The sequence below is a fragment of the Ciconia boyciana genome, chromosome 15 (assembly GCF_034638445.1).
Source record: "Ciconia boyciana chromosome 15, ASM3463844v1, whole genome shotgun sequence".
NCBI lineage: Eukaryota > Metazoa > Chordata > Aves > Ciconiiformes > Ciconiidae > Ciconia > Ciconia boyciana.
The window spans coordinates 8,666,706-8,692,543 of NC_132948.1; the positions used below are offsets into that span (position 1 = coordinate 8,666,706).

The 25,838-nt window shown below is 49.8% G+C and overlaps 2 protein-coding genes across 6 annotated transcripts in view; one reads left to right on the forward strand and one right to left on the reverse strand.

Annotated features, from left to right (window-relative positions):
- Positions 1 to 15,845, reverse strand: ACAD10 (acyl-CoA dehydrogenase family member 10). 5 transcript variants are annotated; one of them, XM_072880167.1, is made up of 15 exons: positions 15,654 to 15,773; positions 14,584 to 14,794; positions 13,915 to 14,063; positions 12,896 to 13,090; positions 11,120 to 11,278; positions 10,170 to 10,329; positions 9,583 to 9,724; positions 8,733 to 8,801; positions 7,744 to 7,925; positions 7,015 to 7,165; positions 5,580 to 5,725; positions 4,577 to 4,750; positions 3,298 to 3,653; positions 1,088 to 1,156; positions 1 to 780 (listed from the first exon to the last, which is right to left on the reverse strand). In XM_072880167.1, exons 2-15 carry the CDS (start codon positions 14,747 to 14,749, stop codon positions 703 to 705), a joined length of 2,196 nt encoding a protein of 731 aa, XP_072736268.1. In that variant the 5' UTR covers positions 14,750 to 14,794; positions 15,654 to 15,773; the 3' UTR covers positions 1 to 702. The 5 variants fall into 5 exon arrangements, with proteins under 5 accessions (XP_072736268.1, XP_072736269.1, XP_072736272.1 ...); XM_072880168.1 differs by lacking the exon at positions 15,654 to 15,773 and adding an exon at positions 15,500 to 15,597; XM_072880171.1 differs by lacking the exon at positions 8,733 to 8,801 and having other exon boundaries at positions 15,654 to 15,845.
- The window catches only part of BRAP (BRCA1 associated protein), a 15,994-nt gene continuing 5,880 nt past the window's right edge, over positions 15,725 to 25,838 (forward strand). The window contains exons 1-9 of the mRNA XM_072880173.1: positions 15,725 to 15,956; positions 16,165 to 16,323; positions 17,128 to 17,329; positions 18,149 to 18,338; positions 19,871 to 19,984; positions 20,482 to 20,630; positions 22,881 to 22,956; positions 23,594 to 23,732; positions 24,226 to 24,335. Of these exons, the coding sequence (XP_072736274.1) occupies positions 15,875 to 15,956; positions 16,165 to 16,323; positions 17,128 to 17,329; positions 18,149 to 18,338; positions 19,871 to 19,984; positions 20,482 to 20,630; positions 22,881 to 22,956; positions 23,594 to 23,732; positions 24,226 to 24,335 (1,221 nt within the window). The 5' untranslated portion in view covers positions 15,725 to 15,874. The remainder of the gene's footprint in view (positions 15,957 to 16,164; positions 16,324 to 17,127; positions 17,330 to 18,148; positions 18,339 to 19,870; positions 19,985 to 20,481; positions 20,631 to 22,880; positions 22,957 to 23,593; positions 23,733 to 24,225; positions 24,336 to 25,838) is intronic.

The following is a 25,838-nucleotide window of genomic DNA, read 5'->3' on the forward strand; positions in this document are numbered from 1 at the left end:
ATCACTTTAATATTGAATGAATACTAGACTACACATAAAGAGCTCAGGAATTCTCACAATTGTTCCCACAGGTCTCTCCTTGCTGCTGGTCTCTGTGAAGCACTGAAAGCCCCCATTGATCCAGTCTGCATCCTCCCTGATCCCCGAAGAAACCCAGAGAGATCCACTGCAGTCATGGGACCATGGAGTCCTCCCAGTTCCTCCCAGCTCCAGGGGCCAGGCACTGCCTCAGCTCCAGCATCTCCCCTGAAGCCAGGAGTCCTCAAGGCCCTGATTCAGTTCCCCCCACCACTGACTGGAGTCCTTCTAGAGTCTGCAGGTAGCTGGAGGTGTTGTGCTGAAGGAGGAGAGACACCCTGCTCCATTCTCTTTATTCCCAAAACCAAGTCTTGCACCCCCATCCTGGCCATTCCTGACCAGCTCCTCCCCTCTGCAAGGCTGGTATTGACTGCTTGCAGCCTCATGATTTTGCAGCCAGGGATGGATTTGCCCCTTACCTGGACCCTGGCAATAAAGGGACTGAGCCCAGATATGAGATAACAGCAAACGCCACTGAAATTCAGAAGCTCCCAGGCTGCTGTTAGCATGACCTCTCCCATGCAGGAGTGGCTGGTTTAGTCTCACATCCGAGGCTCCCCAGCACTGCGGCTAGTGGCTCAGCTCTGGTTTGGAGAGCGCTGTCCTGTGAACCACGCGGGACATTCAGCCAGACATGGAGCTCCGGTCCGAGTGAAGCCCCAGGCTGGGGTCTGCACTGCTGAGATGCTCTGCTCCAGAGACCTGTGTGAGAGTGAGATCAAAGCTCACACAGGGCAAGTAAGGAGCTGCAGAACCAGGGAAGCACAGCAGCAAATGCTGTGCCAGCATTTGCCCCAGCCCCTTCCAAATGCCCTGGGGAAGGCAGTGCTGGGGAAATGTCCTCGCCTGGGATCCCACAACAGACAGGACAAATCACCCCTCATGCTCACGGGCCCCAGACTGCAACGCCTCATTCCTGGTGTGGAGGAGGCCCCAGAAGGGAGGTGTCCCTGTGTTGCTTTATTTGGGCCAGAGAAGGGTCAAATGTTAGGTGCGTGTGTCTGCTCACCTGGCTATCCTGATCTGTGGCCTGTACAGTCATCGTCAGAGCCACTGCTTTGGTCCTGGCACTCTCTGCCTGATGGAAGAGGATGAGACACGTTATATCCTCCTACATCGCCCTACCCTGGTGCTGCCCCCTCCGATAGCCAGTCCTGGCTCCCTCCCAGGCATGACGCCAGGAGTGCAGCTGGGTGCCCGGTGCTTTGGCCAGACACACTTATGCTCGCTCTGAGAGACAAACTGAGCTTTGCTCTGCAACCTTGGAGAGGATCTCCCCAGAGAACTGCGGGAACAGGCAGCCGTCGGGACCAGTGTGCAATGTCTGCTGGCTCCCCGTGTGGGACATGGCAGGATCAGTTGAGACACTGCCCTGTTGAGCCGAGAGTGCCTCAGCCAAGGGCATCTTGCTGCCAAGCTTGCTGGGCTGAACCTCCACCCCTGCAGTGCCAGCTGGCATGAGGTAGGCTTGCCCTTTCCCTTGGCCCTTGCCCAGCTTATGAGCGCTGGGACAGTCCCAGGCCAGGACTACTTGGCTGTTTAACACTCCACTGCATTATCTTTCTCCTGCGGGCAGCAAGACTCCTCCCCTGGCTTTCACAACATGCTTCCACAGCAAAGGTTGACAGTGCAGGGACGATGCCAAGGGAAAGAACAGTGGGATGGACAGGGAGATGGCAGGGATGAGGGGGCTCTCTGGTCCCGCAGACAAGGAGCAGTGTCTCTACCACAAGCCCAAGGCATGGAGTAGAGAGAGCGTGGCAGTCCTGGTGTTTGGAGACTTGGTGACTCTCTCCCAGCTCTGAAGATGAGTGTCTGGAAGAAGGGCGAGGAGATCTGCTCATCTCAGCACTTCCAAATTCCCCAGAGCTGCTGCTTCCCCTCCTTTTCCACCTCCTCAGGGAATCAGCTGCTAAGCACCCTGAAATGCTGGGGTTTGCTGGTTTCTGCCAGAGCACAAGGAAATGCTTCTGAAGGGCTGAACAACAGATGGGATTTTTCTTTTTTTTGACAGCTAAAAGGCAGTTAAGTAACCCACTAGAATTTGATAATGTCACTAGAATACATGAAGAATATAATCTCTGTAACAACCCAAGGATAGGGATGTTTGCTTTCATGACACACTCTGTGAATGATTACTTATGGCACCGCTCCTGGCAAATCTGTTTGCAACACCAGCCAGCCCAGAGCCACGGGCACACTGAGCCACACTGAGCCACACTGTGGCCACCAGCAGCACTGCGAAGTGGAAGCACAGAGAAACCAGATAGTTTGTAGAGCCTGGGCAGGGGACCCAGGTGTCCTGATACCTGCGTATTGACCTGACCTGCCTTGCACTGGCAGAAGGAAGAGACACGTAATTAAAGCTCTACAGTTTGAGACCTGATGCTACTCCCATCTCTGCCACTGACCTACCACATGACCATGGGCAAGTCACTTTGGTAGCTGGTTTCTGCTTCCTCACTACCATACCAGGAATGACCAGTGTCCCTCCATTTTGAGGGTTCAGGGCTGCAGCAGCACCCGCTCTGTGCAGGAGAGCCCAGGGCAGTGGCCAGGCCAAACTCCAAGTGGCATCCCAGAGCCGGCACTGCCGATCACACTCAGCTTATCACTGGGCAGGCAACTGTTTGTTTGCTGATGGGGACATCTGCAGGGACAGCCCCTGCCAGGGAGAGTAGGATAAGAGAACACAAAGGAGGAAATGAAGCTGTGGAGGTGCAAGCAGCTCCCTGCCCTACCTGAGGGACCTCCCAAGGAAGCAGCAGGAGGGACTCTTACAAAGAGAATTAACTTAGCCTTCCCCACACAGAGGCAGCAGCGAGGCTCCAGAGCCCTGCCAGGGGAATGGAATGAGCAAGCGCTGGTCTGGCAGGTGTTGAATAGCCCAAGTCCAGCCAAGCTCTGGGGACTCCACCGGCATTGGTGGCAGGACCTTGGTGGAGCAGCACCAGCAATTACAGCTGGGCTGGCGTTAATCTGCTCATCTTGGAAGGGAGTGCCAGCTTCTGAAATTGCTATTTCCCAGAACATGAACTCTGTTACTCTAATGTAGCCAGCAATGGGAATCTGGCTCCCTTTCTCCAAGCCATTGGACTCTACAAGCGCCAACTGTCTGATGTGATCAGGAAAGCAAGGACCCTCAGAGGTATGCCACAATCCCCCACCCTGGTGCAGGTCCAGCAAAGCAAAGCTACTTCAGGGAGGAAGATGTCTCACCTTCAGTTCTAGAAGAGGACATGGACACCATCTGGGCTGGGAAATCAGAAAACTCCACTGGACACCCATGATCTTTTTCAGTTTGCAGCAAAGACCCTGGGCCATCCCCAGCAGGCTGGTGGGGGGAGTGACCAGGGGGACTTTGGGTACAGGAGCTGCCCCTGGACGTGCCCAGGTACCATAGTTCCTGCTGAGGATGGGCCCTCGCCTGGCCCAGGTGCTGTACGATCGTGCAAGAGGCTTTGCAGTGGGGAGGCTGTCAAACACACGGAATCCTTCTTTTATGGCGAACTCCCAAGCCAGGTCGGCCACGAACTCTGCATCCTCTGGGCTGCTTTCACCTGGGGCTGGCCTCCCTGGGGACAAGAGAAGAGTAGGACACCTTTGTTTAAGAAAGCCCGTGTTATGTAGTCACATCCCAAACAGCGCCACGTGCCCTTGTCTGGGCCAGCCCAGTAGGACTCGAGAAGACTCCTCTCTAAGGAATACGAAAATAATGTCTTGTTTTTTTCTGATAAAGACTCCCAGGCCAGACCTGATGTATGCAGATAAACAGCACAAACAGTTCACACCACCTCCCTGCTCTCGACTCTCTCTTTGAAGGTGGTGCTTAGTTTGAAGGTCTGAGAGCTCCACCTGTAGGACTCGGCTCTGAGCTCTGAACTCTGGCCTCTGCTCAGTTCTCCAGTGAAAGAAAAGTGATCACTCAGCAACCTCCGATCAGCACAAACAGCAAACAGGAACAGACCAGACCTTGCATCCAGCAAAAAGCAGCCGCTGGGGAAATGCCCCGTGAGTGCTCCCCTCTGACTCTATTTTTTGTTTGCAGGACACATCCTAACTACACAACACAGCCTGCCTGAGAGGTTGTAGCAGCCTCACACCCTCCAGAGCCAGTGCTGGAGCAGGCAGGGAGCTCTGTGCTTTACAGGACACTCTATCGCATCCCTCTTGTCTACATGCAGCAATCACTCGCTGCATGATTACTCCCAGGTCACTCGTCTCCAGAGTGAAACAAGATCTCTCATTTTGATCCCTTATTTCCCACAGGAGCTCTATGCTGAAAGCACAAGACTGCCAGACATGCCACGCTTTGCTGTAGCACTTGGAATTTCAGAGCTCTCAGGAATCGCAGACAGAAGTGCCCGAACCCTGCAGCACATGCTGCCGGTCTGACCTCCCCCGGCTCAGTGCGAGAGCTCTCCCCACACCAGTGCTTGTGTCTGTGCTCTGGCTGGAGACCTGTGCAGAACAGGGCCAGCGTGGCTGGGTTCCTCACCTGCCAGAGAGCGTTTGTAGAGTCCCTGCAGCATTGCAGCCAGTTGGAAAAAGGCAAAGGCCATGTAGAAATTCCAGTTCTTGGGGCGCTCCACTCCCATGTGGCCACAGTACATCTGGGAATACTCCTCTGCCGTGGGAACTCCCAGGTGCCCCAAATCACACTTCCTCAAGCCTGGAAGATGTGAAGAGGCAACAGTGAAGCAGCAGACAGCGAGGAGCTCAGAGCTTTCTAGGGATGCCGTGAGGCTTGTGGCAGAGCCATGCAGCTGTGGAGCAGCAGAGACACCCACACCCATCCAACACCTGCACCGCTGCCATGCTGTTTCCATACATAACAATGGGGGTTTGGCACCAACCCACATCGGTGAAATGCATACTGGGCAGTTTTGTTCATTGGGGTGAGATTGTGAAAGCTGTGACTGATGGATCTTCCTCCTAAACAACGGAGTGATTTTCCTCCCTGTTTACCCCTATACTGTTCTTTTTAACAAGTGTATAACTTTGTGGACAAACCCCTTCTGGGCTGGCCTGGTTCACAGCTTTCCTACCAAAAAGAGTTCCCCAGCTTTACAGCTGAAACGAGAGGGAAAATCATCCAAACTAATTTTTAAACACAGTTTTGCAACTCCTCTCTAGGGCCATCCCTGACATGACTGCTAACAAAGGTCCATGTGCATAAACAGGGTGACAGTACCAACCAGGATAGAAGCGCATGGCAGAGTATGTGCCAAATGGGTGGGAGATATGAGACAAACTGGGGATGGGGTGATCATGGCACAGTGATTACTGCACATGCAGAAAGACGCTTCCGCCCTGGAGGGATGCAGGGTTCTTCAGGGAGGGGAGAAAGGGCAGAGCAGGGAATATGGTACAAGACCCACAGCCCTTTCCAACTGCAATGAGCTCAACTGCCAGCTGAGCTCTCTGGGCAGGAGCTAATCTGTTTCTGAACTCTGGTTCCTCTCTCTGTGTGTCAAATGTGACTTTGCCCCTCTCTGTACCTCTCAGTGCATTAAAGTGAGGTGGCAGGAAGTAGGCCATACAGTTATTCGCCAAATCAGAGATGGGATCTCCTAGAGTTGAAAGCTTCCAGCCAAGGACAGCAAGGACTTCTGGCCTGTCTGGATGAAAGACCAGGTTGTCCATCCTGTATCAGAGGGAAAAAGAGATCAGAAAAGTCTCAAGAGGGGGAAAAAAATCCCAGTGCTCAGCAGCAGTAGGTGCTTTCCTACTGCTTTCCTACCTACAGAAGCAGAAGAGCTTTCCAGTGCTCCTCACTCTCTTCAAAAATTGCTGAGTCCTTTGGGAGGCTGCACAAGTGAAAGATTAATTTCTGCAAGCATAGGTCAGGGAGGACAGAGATTACTCAGTAGTGAACTCCCTGGTTAATGATGAACTGAACTGTGCTTTGAAGAATGAAACCAAGTTATTCAGGGCCTCAGATCATTAACAGATGTTACAGGACAGGCTAGCCAAAAAGCGAAGCAGGCAAGTCACTGTCCAGGGGGATCTTCTGGTCATTTCAAAGGCACACAATAACTCCAGGCCCTGCATTGCCATGTGTTGTAGATTATGCATAGTACAGCCTTCAACTGTTTGAGCCCCAGGAGAGGGCAGCAGCCTACTGAGGAGGAAACAGAGGGCAGCCAACCCCCAGGGTGCAGAGAGCTCACCACCTTCCAGTCACACAGGAACTGTGTGCGCTAAACCTTGCGGGAAGGAGCCTTGGCCCAGAATTGGCACACGCCTACGCTGCGGCCTCACGTCCCTGGCAGCCAGGGTCTGACAGCACAGAAGTAGCTCTCAGCATCCCTCACCTCTCTCCCCAGCCACCATGCTCCTGCACGACTTCGCCTGTAACACTGGCAGGTTTTGCCATACATCCTGCAGCATCTCACCAGCCACCCAAACTCTCTAAGCACCAAATATAATTAGCAACGTGCACCATGACTGATTTCTGAGTATTGCAGAAACAGTTGATGATCCTCTAGTGTTAGACCAGTGTTTGCAGTGGTTGCATGAAGAAACTCTGAAACACCAATGAGGCAGCAAGATTGGAATCGGACATCGGGAGTCCAGGCTTGTCAGTTCCTGCCCTCAGTTTCCCCGCTCTCGAATGGGTGCTGCTTTTAAACTGCCACAGATCAGTAGGCAGATAAACACTGGGGAAAATACGAGAGCTCTGGGTGCAAGTCAGCACCAGTCAGAGCTCCTGGAATATGTTTCTCATGCCAGATGCGAAGGGTTTGTGGCCCTCTAGGTCTCATTACCTGGGGAATGCTGAACACGACCCAGAGCCCAGCTTTCGGACTACTCTGAAGCTGCTGCACCAGCCCAATTCAGCATCTCTTTGGAGTCTGCATATTGCTTTACACTCTCTCTCACTCTCTGCCACCTGGGATGTGCTCCAGGGCAGTGCTGTCAGCCAAACAGTACCTGAAATCACCATGGACCACTGTGGTCTTCTGAGACTCGGGAAAATGCAGAGGCAGCCACTCAATGAGTCTCTCCATGGCTGGGATAACACAAGTTTCCATAGCTCGATACTGCTTTGTCCAGGTCTCAACTTGCCACTGAATGTAATTACCTGTAAAAAGGAAACAAAGGCTCTCAGGTAAAGGGACAGGCACAAAGAGGCTTCAAAAGAGATGCATAAAAGGTGCATACAGAAAAAGTCAAACAGCCAAGCAGATCTCAGTCCAGCACCCTGAGATAAGCTCCAAGAGTTTAATTGTGATTTCCAGGGGTCTCATACATTCTTAACTGGGCACTGGATTTTATATTCTGGTGGAAATAATCAGATCCTGGACAAAAACGTAACTTCTCCACCAACTCCGAGAAGCTGCGATAGCCCTGCAGAGACTGGAGGAGCTGAGGAAGTTTGGTCAGAGATGGCAGCAAACAAGTTACTCCTGCACCCACAGTGCAGCTCTTGCTCATGGCAGGAAGCTCTGGGGACTACTAACAGGAAACACAGATCTGGAGGATCTAAAGCAGCTCTCCACACCCTCCCACCATGCCCGGGGATTCAGACATCCTGCTGCTCATCTTCACTTTCCTAACTGCCCCCAAGTTTGGCCCAAGTCCTGTACCCGAGCCTACCCCTTGAAATGCTGATACACAGGAGAAGAAAACAGTGATAGAGGATACATAGCCTTCTCTCACCATGCTCCCTGAGGTCCTCCAGTTTGGCTGCTCTGAGGTCTACACTGTGGATCTTGGAGAGGACTTGACTCATGGCAGCATAAATAGCCCTCCGCTGGCTAGGCTGCAGTGCAGGCAGGGAGACGTCGCTGTAGACACGGCCAGCACAGTGCTCCATCAGGTAGAAAGGTGAGCCAAAGGTGCTGGGGAAGCAAGGTGGAACCAGCAGGTCTGAGGTTAATCCTGCTACCTACCACCCCTCAAATCTCACCTGCACCTTGAACATGCCCCCGGGCCTCACCTGCACGGCAAGGTGAAGAGCAGCCTCAACAGCACTTGAGCTCTCACGCCTATATGTGGCCTGGGCTCAAGCCCAACTCAGGCTGCCAGCCAGTGGCACACAGCTGTGGCATGATCAGTCCCGTTCCCTCCAGCCCCAGGAAGCTGAGCTTGGGGCCGGGCTACAGCACCAACCATCTCCCTGCCTCCCTGCAGTGAGCTCTGGAGCTGGGCTATCAGATTGCATGCAAACATCATGAATGGTGGACAGACATTTAACTGCAGTGCAGAGACTTTATTACTGCAGCCAGCAGAGATCTGAGCATAGCTGTGCTGACTGCAGGCTAGACAGGGTGTCCTGGTCACAGACTTGCTGCTATCATGGCTGTAGACCTTGGGGCAAGTCCGAGGACTGGCAGTTAGAAAAATCACCTCCCTATTGGAAACCTGAGAATACTGAGTCAGCAGGAAGCCCTACCTTGTTTTATAGCAGCTTTTCAAAGGAACACAGCATTTTGATTGATTGCTAAAATAAGGACATACCTAAACCAAGCCAAATAAAAGTGTTACTGTCCTTTGAACTTCTAGAGGCTCCTCTGGCCAGAGACTGGGCAAACACTATTTAGACCAGTGAACTTTGTGAGGTCTGGCTCCTTCTCTCCTCTCCTCATCTTTGGGGGAATCTGGCTGAAGTTGTCAAGCACAGAGTGAAAGCTGAGGGACAAGATTACCTTCTGTCCTCACAGAGAGCAAGTACAGTGGGAACAGGAACACCAGCCTCAGAGAGTGCCTTCAGTATCCTGCCAGGGCGAGTCAGAGAGCCATGTCAGCACAGAAAGGCATTAGGGAATCGATACTAGAACTGCATTGTTGCTAGGCAGACACACAATATAAAAAAGAGCCCTGTGCTCACACTAAAATAGCACACTAAAATAGCATGGCTGCAGGTAGGGGAATGAAGCACACCAAAATCTTTGTATGGCCCAGAGCCCCAAGACCAACACACTCTGAAAAACCAAGCGGAGGTCACAACTGCTTCCCCACAAGTGTCCTGCTGCTCTGCTGCTGAGGCAGAGATCTCTGGCACAGCAAACTGGTTTGCAGCGTGACCCCTCCAGCATGGGGCTAGCCCTTCGCTAGGCTCCTCGCTGCTCAGTTGCAGTGTAGTGCTGCAACCCCTCTCCCACCCAGGGTGCCAGATGCGACAGTGAGATCCTGCGGAGAGCTGTGGTGTGCTCCATGGATTGGCAGGATTGGCAGTGCAGGGGAAGGTGCTTTTCACAGGCACAGGGTCCTAACCGCACGCTCACCACCAGCTGCAGGGCGGTAGGCACAGCTTTGTCTCTCAATCTAGGACTGCTCACGCTAGCTGTAGCGAACAGACAGATCACAGACTGGGATACGGAGCTGTGCAAAATGCAGGGAGGACAATGTGGGAGGCAGGTGTGTGAACTCTGGGTGTGATGTGGAACAGAAAAGCCAAGGCTGGAATAGAGCACTGTCCCTAGGATGGGGTTGTTTGGGATTTCCTACAAGAGTTTTCCCTGGTCAGCTGGCATGAGGAGCACAGCTCCTTCTCACCTGTATTCCCTTCTGACTGCAGGGCCTGAGGGATGCAGGCTGTCAGAGGGCTCCTTCTTCAGCACAAGCAAGCGATCTCCAAACTTCACGTAATAGGTCCGGGTAGACTGTCCATGGCCAAACTGCCGTAACACTAGTGGGCCTGAAGAGTTGAGAGCAGAGGGTCAGCAGACAGAAGCAGGAGCTGCAATTATTTCTCACCACTTCTCCAGGTTTTACTTCCCCTTCCTGTGCCTGGGTCTGAGATCTCACTTGCAGCAATCAGGAACCTACACTTTGCTCCTGTGTCCCAAATACCAGGGGAGCATGGCAATCGCTCATAGATGGCTCACAGGCCAAGAATACTCCTGGCAACTCTTTGGCAACTTGTGCTCAACGCCTCCCAAATGAGGAAGTCCTAAAATGTTGTTTCCCATTTCTGGGAAACAGTGACAGATCACTGAAACCTGAATGGACGCAACATTTGCTTGGAGACTAGGCACCTTTCATTAATATTATTTTTCAATCCATCTGCCTTATGATGGAAAGAGCCAATGGCTCCAGGATATGCAAGCTTTCAGGCTGAAGAGCAAAAAGCACTGCGATACCTGTTGCCTGGTCACTGAGAACATTTTCAAGGTACTTTTGCAGGTGATCTTTTGGGATTTCCATGCTTGGTCTCACTGAACGAGTATATGGAACAAAGCCTTGCAAAGGAAAACCCAGATAGGTTTCCAGCTCTTTGAGTGCTACTTCTGGATCATCAACCTGAAAGCAGGAGGGAGGGAGAAACACTGGGTGATACAAGATAAATTTGCCTGGGAAAGAAAGAGCTCTGCACACTTGTGATGCATTTATCTGTGAGTCCAACAGCACCGATCCACTAAGACACACAGGAATTCACTGGTCAGTTAGTCCTTGCCAGCACAGAGTGCCATTACCAATACTCGCTGAGCCTCCTGCCTTGGTCTCTGTCCCGGAGACGTACCTGTTACTGCGGCATAGGCACTGTGAGCCTGGGCTAGGCTAAGAGCTGGAATTCCCTGTGTGCAGTCCAGGGGAGCAGAGTTCACTCTTCCCACCAGTCCCATGCTTGTCCTTCCCTCTCACCAAAGTAAAACCCCTGTGCTCACTATCTCCAAAGCCTGGGGGTTAACCAGTCAGTCCCCAGCTGACAGATCCATGAAGCCTCAGAGCTTCTAGAAATTTATTAAATAAGTCTTATTTTCTCATATCAGATGGATGTGGTTGTCTCAACCATACGGTTAGGGCTGTTTCTCTAATAGGGAACTGAGGTCCATAAAGGAGAAGTGACTTCTCCGAGGTTACACTGGCTGTAGGGTTTAGAGCTGTGAATGAAGCAGGCGAGTGCAGACTTTGCCAGTAATCCTCCCCTTTAACCCCGCCACATCCTGTAGGAATAAGGACAGGCTGAAACAAAAGGCTTGGCAACACGAGTCTGCCACTGTGATTGAAAATCCTGAGTCATTCAAGTCAAACACAGCTTCTGGACTTAGAAACCATACCCAAAGCCTGCCCTGGTTGCATTGCTTTGTACCTTCACCGTTTTAATGCCAAGCTGGGCTGCTGCTTTTAGGTTCTGGCTGCTGTTGTCAAGGAAGATGGATTCCTGGGGCTGAACGCCCAAGCGCTCCAAGCACAGCTTATAGATTCGAGGATCTGGCTTGCGCATTCCTTCCCGGTAAGATTCAACCATCTACAGCAACAACAAATGGATTATGCATGAGCCTACTGTGACCACAAACACCTGTGCAGTGTTGGAAATGGAGGACGGGAGGGTGGGAAAGAGACTGACAGTCTAAGTAACATGTGAAATAGAGGACACGGGGAATGGAGGGCTGACGGAGCGGGATAGGACGTGATTCAAGTGACTGCGTGGGTGCCAATTGCTTGGCTGTGGTTCTGTCAGCTCAAATAAGCTAAACAGGATCAGCCAGTCCTGGGATGGAAGATATCCAACGAGATGTCATGATGTGGGAGACTCACTGGATGTCCCAGACCATGCTGAACCAATTGCTCAATGCTGTCCAAGAAAGCCTTGGATTGCACCACCTTCCAAATGATCTGGAAAAGCGGTGTCCTGACCATTGCACCTATCAACCACGCCAAAGCAATCTTCACAGCAGCAGAGATGTTGACCATAATCATCTGCCCAAATTTGGATCAAAAAATTCTTGAGTCAGTCTCTGAATACTCACATTGCCCTTGAAACCACAAAAAAATCAAGCAATATTTCACCTCTGCACTGACAGAGACTCTAGGAATAGAAATGGATCTATTAGATAGACATAAAAGCCAATCCTAGTAGAAATCCACATTCAATTAATTTTTTTTTTCACTAATTACTGTGCAGTGCTGTTGCCTGCTGTTACAGAAGAGCCACACCGCATGAGTGATGACACCGGATAGGCCATGGTTATTAAAGTGCTTTGAAACAGCCTGGGATGAAAGGTACCACAGAGCATCACGACAGACCATCACTCCACTAAGAGAACTTCATAGGCACTGGTGTCACTAGTATAATGCACAGAAAGCTGAGTCAATAATGACATAATGTTGACAAGATGATTTTAAACAGTCCCAGGTTTTAAATGTATTGATACGACGACTCTTTGCATATTTTGTTGTCTCAATCAAGGCTATAAACCAAACTTAAGTCATGAATAAACTCCTGAAATTCAAAGATGTGAGTTGGGGCACACAAAAAAGCAAATTTTCTGTCATGCTGAGGCGAGTCCTCATAGCTGCCTGTTAAAGTGAAGCCACTCGAACCAGCCTCGAGGTTCATGGCTAATCTTCTGCTTCATCGTTGCAAAAGCGAAGCGTGCTGGGAGAGGGGTCTCTGCCTACTCATCCGCTCAGAGAGAGCGGCACGTTGGGGTAGTGGGATTTTTCTAAAACAGGGTATGCTTTGCAATTCTTTGGGATGAAACAAGCTTTAAAAGACTAAGGACTAAATATAAAGCAAGCAGGGGCACTGGGTAATAACATTTATTTCTTGTATAGTGTTCCAGCTTCTAAGTCCTTTATCAACATCGCTAGCTATGCCTGTTACACGTATACTTGTGGTTGCGTGGGCATTTTGCAATGAATTTTCAAATACACAAGTACCTGCCTCTTACTCAGACCCTCTTCAAGGCCCAGTCACTACAACGAATTATGCCAGGAAACATTTTCACAGACTGTTACATTTATGGCTACCAATACGTGCTGCTGGTTGCTGTTCATTTGGTACCTGCATGTAAAGAATTTTGGTTGCAACTTTCTATAGACCTAGCTACAGAAATGCATTTTGGAATCCATCCAGGCTTACCACATCAAAGTGCTTTCGGTCTAGGGGCAGAAAGCTCTCTCCATTCAGCAGACAGAAGTTGTTGCTTAGAAGAGCTGTCTTAAGACCTTCTGCACGGATACACTGTACTGCTTCTGCCATTATGGGGAGCTGTTTTATCATCTCATTTCTGATTAAGTCCAAGAGAAAAGAGTCCACTGGAACACAGACATTTGCCTAAGAAAACAGAGAAACCCCCAAGAATGATAATTAGCCATAAATGGTTTTTAAGCAGGGAGGAAAATAAGAGTGGTTGGGTAGGTAGGTTGCCTGATCATCTTATCTTGCTGTCCTACTTCCTTTAGCAGCAGAAGGCAGTCAGTGAATCTCCCAGCTAAATTGTTTAGACCAAATAAACAAGCGTTCTCACATTACTAATTCTACAGAAGCAGCAGCAGAGATAAAGGGCTGATTTTGGGAGAGAGAAATGCACTAGGACTGTGCCTGCCATGGAATCAAGGCAGGTTAGAGATAAATACTGCTTTACCATTCAGCAGGCAGGAAAGGAATCTGCATTTTAGACTGTGCTGTTTCAAAAAGACTTTATTCAAAAGAGCATTCTTGCACTGTGTTCCTGGAGCTGTGGTGGAGGGTCTTCTACTGATCTTAAGAACCCTCCCTGGAGACCATGGCCTCCATCCATTGAGTGTGCCCATGTACAAACTAGCAGCAAAAGCCTTTTAGCTGATCTCTGACTCTCTGACTTCTCATCTCAGCTGATCCTAGAGCTGTCTTGAAATAAAAAGTTACGAAATATGCCGGATGAGGCTGGTGGAAGTGAAGGCAAATTCATCTGACCATCCTGCCTGGGTACCAGAATGATGATGGCAGTGAAAAGTCTGCCCTGATCAGACAGTGATGCTTCCTAGATGGTAAATCCAGACCCTTCCATCAAAGGATTTTTTTTAAAAGCTCCTCTTTCCTCACTGAACCACCACATTGCAGGATCCCATTTCCCTGCAGCTGGGAAGCACAAAGAGAGGAGGGGGGAGTTGGCTTACAATCTCAAAACACTGCTGTCCCAATTCCTGCAAAAACTCCACAGTCGTCAGCTCTCCTCTTGTGTACTTCAGAGAGGGACTATTTTCCCCTCCAGAGAGTATAGCTTGCTGGATGGTGCCGGCTGGAATACAATTCTGGGCCTCCCAGTCTATACAGAGAAAAGTAGGAAAGCCAGAAGAGAGCATGTATGGCATCATCAGAACTGGGAAACCTGCTTGAAATCCCTCTGAAGTCTGATACATTGACCAGCACTCACGAGAACCGATGTGCTGGACTGGGGTAATTTACCCCGACATGGAGAAAAGAAGTTTTGGCATTCCCCCAGCTGAAGCACCTCACCTCTATTTTTGGTGTGGTACCCTTGGGGCGAAAACACGGAGTTCTTAAAGTGTCCTGAAGGACGGTACCAACATTGGCTGGTATCAGCCGGTGTCATTACAGGACAGTTTCACTACCAGATGGGTTTGGGCCCTGATCTGGAGCTGTCAACGCGGTTGCTGGTTGCTGTCCCTTCTAGCGCTTCTGATGGCACAACGGGGTACCATCGTCGTCATCGCAAGTTCTTGAGTATCTTACCAGAACCAGAGGCAGCTGACAGGGACACCTGAAATCCATTTTCCCTCCATGCACAGAAACAACAGGAGCAAATGAGAAATGAGAATACACACCCGCGGCTGTCTTGTAAGGGGACGGGAGGAGCACTCCGCTCTCGTCAAAGATCACGGCTTTATAATGGCACCATCCAGATCGCCTCCGCCGAATTAACCCACGCGGGTGCTGCCGGATCCCGGCACAGAGCAGGTAAGGGGCGCGGGCAATGCTCCTCAGGTACATGCTGTGGAAAATTCGCAACTGGCCCCTGCTGACCGAGGAGAGAGGCTAGGAGGCAAAGTATAGAATTACAAGGGTAAATATTTATTCATGCACATGAAGTGTCCCAGCCAAATTAGGGCACCTGAATGTGGTTTTACACAGAATCCTTATACTCTTCAAATGTTCAGGTACAACATAATTTGACTAATCACTAACGCCCACACCACTGATTGCTAATCATAGCAAAACTTTGCAAAGCGACTATATTTTTGCAACATTCTTGTTGCTTGTCTATTGATGCAGATGTCCCTGGAATCAGTCTTGCTATAGTTAATTTTCTATGATCCAGACGATGCTGAGAGGGTTTCAAAGACGTGTTAGGGGGGCTATAGGATGCTGGATTATCCAGGGGTATCCTTTATCCTTCACAGACAGCTCTAAGCCATGAAGCAAAGTCCTTATTTCCAGGGCTGGGCTGTCTTTTAGTTTCTTTTACTTAAGCATGAACCATACCAACGCCTGGCACGGCCCTGAGCTGCAAGATACCAGCGTAGTGGGTGTGAGGGGAAAGGAAGAAAGAGGGGTTTATTTTTTTTTTTTGGAGGGGTGGATATGCTTCGGCCTAAGGGGATGGGGCCTGGTCCCTTCAGCTTGGCTGCGTTGCCATGGTAACAGGGCCTGTGGCTCTGGTACACGCCTGCCCAGGCAAGACTGTCACCCCCCCGCTTCCACCCCCAGTGTCCCCATCCCTCCTCTCAGCCCTGAAGTCACCCTTGGGGGGGGGCCGGGGCACGGAAGGGGGGGCGCGGAAGGGACTTCCGTGCCCCGGGCCCCCCTAGGCCTAGTCCAGGCCAGGCCTTGCCAGGAAGAGGGCAGGCTTCACCGCGCCATTTGACCCCAGCCCCAAAGTCTCGCGAGAACACACCTGGAAGTCTCGCGAGGAGCAGCCGCGCGCCGCTCGCAGCCCCCCGCGCCGTCCTCCTCCTCCTCCGCCGCTGCTGCCGCGTCGTCGTCGCCGCCTCTACGTCATCGCGTCGCCGGCGTGACCCCGGTGAGGTCAGAGGGGAAAGGTGCGGGAGGCGGAAGCGGTGCTTCATCTCCGTTGGCCTCCTCGGAGCGCGGTGGCGGCCCGCGGTGCCCGGGCCCATGAGCGTGTCCCTGGTGGTGATCCGGCTGGAGCTGGCCGAGCACTCGCCGCTGCCCGCGGGCTTCGCTTACAGCGCGGCTGGTGAGTCTCTCCGGTCCGGTTCCCTCCCACCCGGGGAACCGGGCCCGGGTGCGGGTCAGCCCTGTCCACCGTGGCGGGGGAGGGAGCCGCGCCCTGCCCAGGTGCCCGGGGAGGGGGTCGGGGTCGCCGTCGCGGTGCAGTTGGCGGGTCCCGGTACCGGAGCTCCGCTCCCACCACCCCGTCCCAACGCCTGCCTTGTCCTGCGCAGCTCCGGAGATGGCTGCGGAGAGCACCGGCGCGCCCCCGGCTGCTGTGCCGTCCTGTTTGGAGGGGAAAGGCCCCGGGGAGCGGGCGGCCATCCTCCACCAGCACCTCGGCCGCCGGGAGATGACCGACGTGATCATTGAGACCATCCAGCCGCGGCCAGGTACCGGCCTCGGGGGGAGGAAATGCCTTTTTTCGGGTCTGTGGTTGTCGCCCGCCCTGCTTGCGCGGGGGCCCCGTATTGTGGCAGGGGAGCGCTGCGCTTCCCAGGCGCTGGCCCCACCGGTGACGGCTGTCTGTCAGCGTGGGGATGGTGGAGGTGCTGCTGGGTGTGCGGGTCTTGAGTCAGTCATGCAGCGTAGAAAACAGGTAGAGAAATTAGGGGATGTGTGTTGGGGTCCGGATAGGAGAGCTGGTTATTGCTGGCAAACATTTCCCGCTCGGTAAAGGGTTAATTTATTTCGGGCTGTGCTGTGGGCCGATTGGTGTTTTGCTTGCCAGCCTTGCTGGCCCATAGGAACGGGACCGGTCAGCTCTGCAGGCGTTAAATTCCCTGATAGAGGGGAAGTTTCAAGATGGAAACTCCCAAGTCCTGTCGAATGTCCAAGTCGCCATCAGAGCAGCGCAGGAGGAGCAGCTCGCTGCTGCGGGGCTCTCCTCGCCCGTGCTCCGCAAACCTGTCCTGGCTGCTTTGTGTTAATACCAGTGCCTGTTGGGATTTCACTGGGTACAAAGCTCGCCCAGCTTGATGTGCGGCACCGGGTCCTGCCAGGGGCTCGCACCAGATGTCTGGCAGCGCTGGAGTTTCCCCTGGAACAGCAAAGATGAGAGGCGTCTCGTTCTGCTGCTTTCTGGGGTTGTCATTCGACTTCTCGGGGTGCTGTTGTGTACATGCTGGCTGTGCTTAGGGAACAGCAGACACTTCTGATGCACCATTAGTAATGTGGAAACTTTTGATTTGTAAAAGATGAAACAAAAGCTGCCACAGAAGGAAGAAAATCTTCAGAGGCTGCATCTGCTGAGGACAAAAATAAACATGACGATCAAAGTAAAGAGTGTGAGGCTGCTCCAGACTCACCTTCAAAACAGCTCCCTGACCAGATTTCCTTCTTCAGCGGGAACCCCTCAGTTGAAATCGTTCACGGCATTATGCATCTGTACAAAACAAAGTAAGAATGCTTGACTAATTCTAGCTCTAATGGGAACAGTACTCCTGAATAATGCTGCCACCCAGAAGGGTGAGTCGGTCACCCCAGGGCTGTGGCTCCTGAGCTGGGACAAACAGGAAGGGTGACTCACAGCCGGGTCCTTGTGTTAATGGTAGAGCTTGAGGGTGGCCCGGGTGCCCCAGCTGTGGGTGATGCCGCTCCAGGTGGAGAGGGCTTGTGCCAGGGGCTGCAAGAGTGTCAGATGAATGCGGATTCCTAAAAAATGATGTTAGAAAGCAGCTTCTCAAGAGATCCCACAATTAAATTGTGATCTCTGGGATCCTGGCGGCAGGCCTGAGGAGCTGTCTGAAGCGGGAGGTTTCATCCCGTATTTCAGGGATTACAGTTTCACACCATTCCCCTATAATTGTGTGAGAACTTCCATTTCAGGTCTTCCTGAAAGCTATCAGGAGACACAAAATGAGCATTTGAAATAGTACACAAACGTTGCTCACTTGTTCTAGGAATAGTTCTGAGCATCTGTGGCAAGCCAACTTCAACTGTTGTTATAGAAAAACAGATGTCAAATTATTCCTGACAAAACCATTGTTTATTGGAGCTGCCTGGTTTAATCCTTTGCCAAAGAGTAATAGTGTCACGTGGGTACACTGGATGCTTACCACAACCCCTTGCTTCTCTTTCTTAATATTTACAAATGTGTGAAAGAGTGTTAAGATTGACAACAAAGCTATTGTAGTAACTGCAGCTGTTGGAAGTGTGATGTATCCAGCTCTGTCCTCTCTGAAATGACATGAAGTTGTGTCACTGTTGCCTTATCAGCAAGATGACATCTTTAAAAGAAGACGTAAGGCGCAGCGCCATGCTGTGTATCCTCACGGTCCCTGCTACGATGACCAGTCATGACCTGATGAAGTTTGTGGCCTCCTTCTATGAAGTAATCGAGCACATGAAAATCATCCGAGATTCCACTCCAAACCAGTACATGGTGCTGATAAAGTTCAGCTCGCAGGTAAGAGCTGGAAGTCCCTTTGCTGTAGAAGGGGCTGCACTGTCATATACAGCTGCTGCTTAGGAGTGCTGTCTGGCTTCACTGGCCAGCTGTTAGCCAAGATCACACTTTATCTTTGGAGAAACAGTCCTGTCCTATTGCCCAGAGCTTTCCCAGGGCTGCTGGCTAGGATTAGTCCCACACCTTGACCTGGAGGCAAGTGTCTGCCATGTTCTAGCTATCCTATTTCTTGTTGTCAGAGTATTTAAAAAATATATTAAGGATACACAGTTCTCTGCCATCTCAGAGCATATTCAAAAAGAGAGTGGTGCATTGTACTATGCTGAACAGAAAGGACCCAGCCAGTGGAGCTTTGTTTACGTTTTAGGAAAGACTTTGTTCTGCTTTCCTGGGGAGCTGGGTGGTCTCACAGCCACTGCCAATACAGTGTGAAAAGGACAGTCTCCCCCAAAACTGAGAGTCTAAGGGCTGAATTGATCACCACATAACACAGTTTGCTGCTCACAGGTCTTCTTGAACTACGTAGCTTTAAGCATTCCCCCCCTGCCAATTCCTATGTGGACCCTCTCACTTGTACCTTCTTTTCTCCCAACTGCAAATTACTTACTTTGGAGCTGGGGCAGAGGTTTCCCCCAGCCATGAATGCTGCGTGAGGTATTTCCCATGACCGTTGTGCAGATGCAGTATTTGTGTGCATTTTGTGCTATTTGCAGTAGTGGCAAAGATGCATTTTGTGTATCGCTGTATCAGATTTGAGAGGCAAATATCTAGTGCTAAACAGCCTTGCAGCAAATCTGTAAACTTGTACTCAATTCACCCTGAAATTCCTGTTTCTTAGGAAATTCCCTGAAGGCCCTGTTCCCCAGTGACCCCTAAAGGCAGCAACACCAAATGTCATGGGCCTTTATGTTTCTGGCTGGAGTGACCAGGAATATGGGACTGTGGCATTCAGCTAATTTGCCTCAATCTGGTGTGATGTTTGTGAGAGAAAGGGTTTGGGGAGGTTACTGAGTTAAAATGGATGATCTATTTGACAGGTTTTGTTTTGGTTCTGCCTCTTTGCAAGTGACTCTCGGGCACGGTTCAGAGCATGCCTGAATCGTGACCGGTGAAATGGATCCTTTCCCACACTTAAATTGTTGTTCCTTTCCCTGACACAAGTATCAGTGTCCTGCAATGTGGCCCTCTTAAATTTTTGCAGAGACCAAATTTGCTTTGCCAATGCACTGAAAATGCTGACAAAGGGCAAAACAGATGCTGAAGGGAAATCCGTTATTCCTGCTGAATGCTCAAATATCAGAGTAGCTATCACTGCTGTGAACTTCACTTCTTGTCTTCAAGTGGTAACAGTAAACCTAGTGCCAAGATGCAATGCCTGCTGGCAGGAGCTGACTCTCTGAAATGTCTCCTCTGGTATTACAGGGCTTGGTGGAGGGGAGAGGAGAGGATACAGCAGATGTGTGCTCCTCTTCCTCAGTTGTATCAGCTGCGAGTTTTCTCTTTTTAACTGTCTTCCTTTGGTTTGTGCATAGGCTGATGCAGATAGCTTTTATATGGCATGCAATGGCCGGCAGTTCAACTCTATAGAGGAGGACGTTTGCCAGCTGGTGTACGTGGAAAGAGCTGAAGTCTTCAAATCAGAAGATGTAAGTTTGTTTTTTGTTTTCCCTGCACTTCAGAATTTTAACAGGATTACTTGGACTGGGCAGAACGCTGCACAAACTGCTTAACTGTGTCAACCCAAACCCCATTTCCCATTCCAGTGCTGTTTCTACTTGGGAGAGTGTGTTTGGTGACTTCATGGGCTTCATGCCTCGCCACTGCAGCATCTCTGACCTAAACCTGCTGTGGGTAGCAGATCTAGTGAATCCAGAAAACAGAATGGGGCTGGTGGCAGATGCAGCAGCTGCACAGAGCCCATGCTGTGAAGAGGATTCTGGCTGTGGTCTATTGCATGTTGTGGATCGTTTTCTTTTTCAACAAATTTCTAACTGCTGTGTAGGCTCACAGGATTATTTTGTAGTGTTTTTGTACCCTAGCGCCAGCAGTAATGAGAGAGAAATTTGACTTTTTCTTATGTGGGTGCTTAATGTATGGTGAGTGGAAGGTGCTGAGCAATTTGTCTCTGCTTGTTCTTTTGAAGGGGGCCAGCCTGCCTGTGATGGATCTGACAGAGCTCCCGAAGTGCACAGTGTGCTTGGAGAGGATGGATGAGTCTGTGAACGGGATCCTTACCACGCTGTGTAACCACAGCTTTCATAGCCAGTGTCTGCAGCGGTGGGAGGACACCACGTAAGAGGCTTTTCTTTATTTCCACATCTAAAACTCTGTTTGAGTGTGGTGGTTATGTGCTGACAAGACTGGTTCTGCTCATCAGAGTGTGGGGGCAGGAATTACTGCAAGTTCTAATGCTCTTTTTTCCCATTAAGGGAATCCCAGAGAGAAATCTCCCCGCCAAAAGTAATTGAACAGTGTTTCCCATGGGCCTTACTGCTAAGGCAGGAAGGGAGTTGCAGAGTAATGCTGATGATTTTAAAATATTGTAGGATAAGAACACTGGGGTAAACAGCATTGGATGCACACACAGCCCTGTTTCACTCAGTCTTGTGTGTCTGTTCAGTCATTTGTTTCCTCAGCATAGCTGAGGCTGTGCTGTAGACAGATCTGCACATCTGGCTGAGGCGTAGGAGTCCTTTTGGGAGCCCTGCAGGGCAGCAGTCTTGCCCGTCTCACTTAGATGCTGAGAGAGGATGAAGAAGAGCTGGGCAAGAGCAGGTGTACAGGGGGACAGGACTGGAAAGCGAGACAGAAGGGAGGCGGGGAAGGAAGGGATGATGATAAGATCACTCAGTAAATTGGGAAGGGGAGGCAGCTGCTCTAGACAGGCTGTATTATTCAAGGTGGGTATGGGCTGAGTGATGGGAGGCTGTGGCACTGGCTCAGGGGCAGACCTTCTGTGGCACTGGGCAGGGCTGGGGGTTGGACCTGTGTCTGTCCTTAAAGCAGCTCTTCTTTTCCCTACTGCTAACCCTTTCCTGTTCTTGCTCTTACCATCCTTCACATCCCTGTAGATGGGCATTTCAGTAGATGGGACTCTGAGCTCCTGACTGCAGAGTCCCCAACTGGCACCCGGGTGCTGCTATCAGTTGTGCATATTTTGCATTCTTCTGGACACTGCTGTTTTACTGCGCACCAGGCAGCCACTGATACTGCAGCAGAAGGCTGCTGATGTTCATTGTGTTTTCTTCTCTGTGACTGGTACCCATGATTGCCTGATTCTCTGATGGACTGTGAGGAAAATTTTAGCCCTCTGTATATCATTCATAAGCCAAAGTAACAGAACCTTGGTAAGATTAATCAAATTTGTAGCTATTCAATTTTATGGGCTGCTTTGCTCCATAAATCAAAACCAGTTTAAATTTGAAGCAGTGGAGCTTAGCCAGTGTAGGAGCAAGATCCAAAATAGCACTTAAATATCTAATATACAGTTTAAGCAGAACTTATGCTCCCAGTCTAGAAGAACGATAAAAGAAAATCCCTGTCCACTTTGCTTAGGTGCCACGGAAGCTGTAAGTGCCTGAATTTGTATAGAAATCTGACTGCAATCCAGTTGTCTCCTCCCTTGAATATTTCTGTAGCTTATCCAGCAGCTAATGAAAAATACATAAACAGCCCTGCGAGAGGATGCACAGCCTCAGTTACCCCGCTGCCTAGCTGAGCTTCTAGTGCTTAGGGTCTGCACAAAGGTTCCTTCTGGTCTTGGGTCTTCTGTCTTTCTGGCAGCACAGTGGTATAGTTTCAAAAGAAATGATAGTGGGGTGCCTGCTACTGATTCTTTTAGGGTACAGTTACGGGATATTCTTCCTGGAAGGGCTGAGACTGAATCCATTGGGTTGAGGTGAAATTGAAACATCTCCTCATCTCCTTAGGGTTGTTTTAAGTACTAAGGTATGTTTGCAAAGGGTAGATACCTCCCTCTGTTACTCGGCTGTCCTCAGCAATGTGCAGTTACAGCATCCTTCCACAGCAGTGTGTAGCTGCTGCATAAAACCCTGCATGTAATGGAGAACTGAAGATGTCAGTTGGCAGCAGTCTGGAGGAGCAGTGTTTAGAGACGTGCAACACATCTGTACGAGTGCTTCTTGCAATGTTTATGGCTGAGGCAAGGAAGTGTTTCTTGAGCTTGGTCGTGGGTTTTTTGCTTACTGGCAGAGGCTGAGGTTGCTGGCAGCCCCACTGAGGCTTTTGGTTGCAGATGTTCTCTACACCTGGACTGCAGCAAAACCAGATCAAGCTGAGACTGTGAAATGGCTTTGGAAGAACTGTTCTTTGTTCTTCTGTCACTTACTGGCTTTAAAAACAGTAGCCTTGTGTGGAATGGAGGCAAATTTGAGTGGGGTAAACGTGAGCTGAGAGATGCACGCACATAAAGAGCGTCCCACTGCATAAGGCATTTACTTGGAGCTCTCTGGCTCTTTTTAATTACTGTAACGTTAAGATAGAGCTCCTTGTGTCTAATCATGATGTTTGTTTGCCCTCTAGGTGTCCTGTCTGCAGATACTGCCAAACGCCTGAGCCAGTGGAAGAGAACAAGTGTTTTGAGTGTGGAGTTCAAGAAGTAAGTAGGTGGGTGGATGGTGAGTGAGATCTAGACTAGATCTGACTGCACAGCTGCTCTAGTTGCTTTTGGGGTTAATTCTGTGGCTGCTTTTCGGCTGATTTTACCAGTCAGTGGTGTATCTGCTTTCCTTTTGAGTGGGAATCGGTACTGGGAAGGGGTCTTACCTCCCTGGTTTCCTGTTCTGACAAACGTTTCTGATTCTTAGAAAGAAGTACTAGCACACAAGCTGATCAGAGCCTCCATGATGAGTATGATAGGAGGCAGCTAAACTAACACTGAACTTGGTGATCCCTTCTAGTCTGTGCTCTTCAGAGCTTGCTTTTGTGGTCCTGCTGAGGTACCTCATTTGTTAGTCAAGGCCAGTCTTCCATCCTTGCTTGTGATAATCTATCAATGTACCCAGCACCTGCAGGCTTGTAATTGGCTTGAATGAGCAGGTACCTCCTTCTCTTTAGCCTTCCAGCTGAGCAAGGCTTCAAAGAAGGGGGAAAAGCAAACGCTGTTCGCTTTCCAAGGAAGTGACTGGATGTACACAGCATCAGCAGGCCATCGGTGTCAGATGACACTTTCTCAAAGCACTGATACCACTGTTTGACAGTGTTGTATGTACAGAGCTTTCTCATTCTGTTGACAGAACCTTTGGATCTGCTTAATATGTGGGCACATAGGCTGTGGCCGGTATGTGAGTCGACACGCTTACAAACACTTTGAGGAGACCCAGCACACCTACGCCATGCAGTTGACCAACCACAGAGTCTGGGACTATGCTGGAGGTAAGCACTCTGTCTTCCCCTCTTGTAGGATGACCTTGTTTGTAAAACGGCTTTCAGGACCCCTTAGTCAGAGTACTTGTGATAGAGTTTGCTTGGAGATTAAGGGGTTTGCATCTGTACTAATACCTTGTCTTTTGGGAACATCCATCTCCTCTCTAATAGCAGTTTTCGTGGGTCTGTAGCAGATGGAGGCGGGAGAACATGATTCTGTAATGAACCAGGGCAGTCCTGTAGTCTGTGTGGAGTATGTTTGTTACTCCCTTTCCATCAATTTGCCCTGAGGTATGGGAATGGGCTGTTGTAATAAATATCCTGTAAGGTGTCTGTGCGAAGTCTGCTAAATAACAAATACATCTGTTGTTGGCTTTCTGCCTTGCTAATATGCTGTTGCAGCAATCTGCATGGTTAATTGTGCTGCATAAAGTACTTCCACTGGTGTCAACCTGGGTGTTCTTAAGCTAAAACTCCCTGTGGTTGAATTTTCTCTCTTCAGATAACTACGTCCATCGACTGGTTGCAAGTAAAACTGATGGGAAGATAGTTCAGTATGAGTGCGAGGGAGATATGTGTCAGGAAGAGAAAATTGATGCCTTACAATTAGAGGTAAATATTTTGGCTTTTTGGACTCTGCATTGTGCTGCTGTGTGGAATTGTTTCAAATCCAGATATGACTACAAGAAAATTACATCAGCTTATGCAGCAGACCTGCTCCCTGCATGTAGGCAATCATCTTCAGGCAGAAGCAGGATGTTTTTACTGCCTTTTTAAAAAAAAAAAAAAAAAAAAAAAAGCTCTTCCTGGCTCTGCAGAGCCAATGCAGCTAAGTGTAAGCTGGCTGCAGTTTCATCCTGTGTTCACTGGTAGACTGAAGATTAGCTGGTTACGCTGCTACAAACACTCAGGTCACTGGAGAGAGAAACAGGTCCGAATGCCCAGACTCCCTCACCAGACCCTTCCTAGTGGATCTGTGACTTGGCTTAAGAGCCAGGATGTGTACGGAACTGTCAGTTTGAGTAGTTTAGCTTGTAAACTGAGCAAGTATGTAGGAATCCATAGCTGTGTGCTTACCTTGGCTATCAAAGAAAGCTGACAGGCTCGTCTGATACCAGCCCTTCTCTTGAACAGATAATGATTATTTTGTACCTGTTGGCCAGCTTCTCCTATCCTACCTAGAAGGGTAAAGGAGCAAAACTCAAAATTACTGCTCTGCTGAGCAGATATACTGCAGCATGATTTCAGCTGCATTAGACACAAGGGTATCTGAGGAGGCACAGCCCATAGAGACCAGACTTTGTAAGCTTATTGCTCAGTAATATTCAGTTACTTTTCCATTAATTTTTTGACTAAGGCTTAGATGCTAAACCAGCTATTTTTAAACCTTTTTTTTCTGGGAGGTTGGTGCTTAAAGTATGCAAGACCTCTCTATCTAGCTTATGAGATCTAAATGTTTCTAGAGAGAAAGAATTTGGCAGTGTATTTCGGTGCTCTGATATTACTGAGAGTGTTCAAGGTTTTTTGCACGTGTTTAATTCTGCAGTGAATGCCTAATTTGGTGCTTATTATCCTGATGATAAGAAATGATCACGTTTTCCAAACTTCCAACTCATTTGCAGAACCAGGAGGGAAAAGATGGGATGTAAGGCATATATCCTTGTTCAGATGCCAAAATAACATTGGAATGGGCCATACTTGTTGGAGCACAGTAATTGTGAATAGTTATAGACAGCTGAGGATGCTTTCCCAGAGATAATGAAGCTAGATATGTGCACTTACCCGTCCGCCTTGGGTTCTAGGCTGTGAATGGGGAACTCAGCAGCTCAGCCTTTGGGACCTCAGACTCATGACAGGGATGGTTGATGCTTCATTTTCCTGTGGAGTGTAAAACTTGTCGAGATCTATTGCTACTACCATGAAAAATCTGTCTCCTCTTTAAAAAGTTCTTGGCATGGTACTGGGTACAGCTTGGCAGAACTTCTACTTGCTCCTTGCTCTTGTGCTCTAAAGGCTTTCCTTGACTTCAAAAAAATGCAGTGATTTGATTTTGAAATCAATCAAATCGGTGAAACACATCTGCTGGATCTGCAGTTTGCACGTATGTTCAGAATG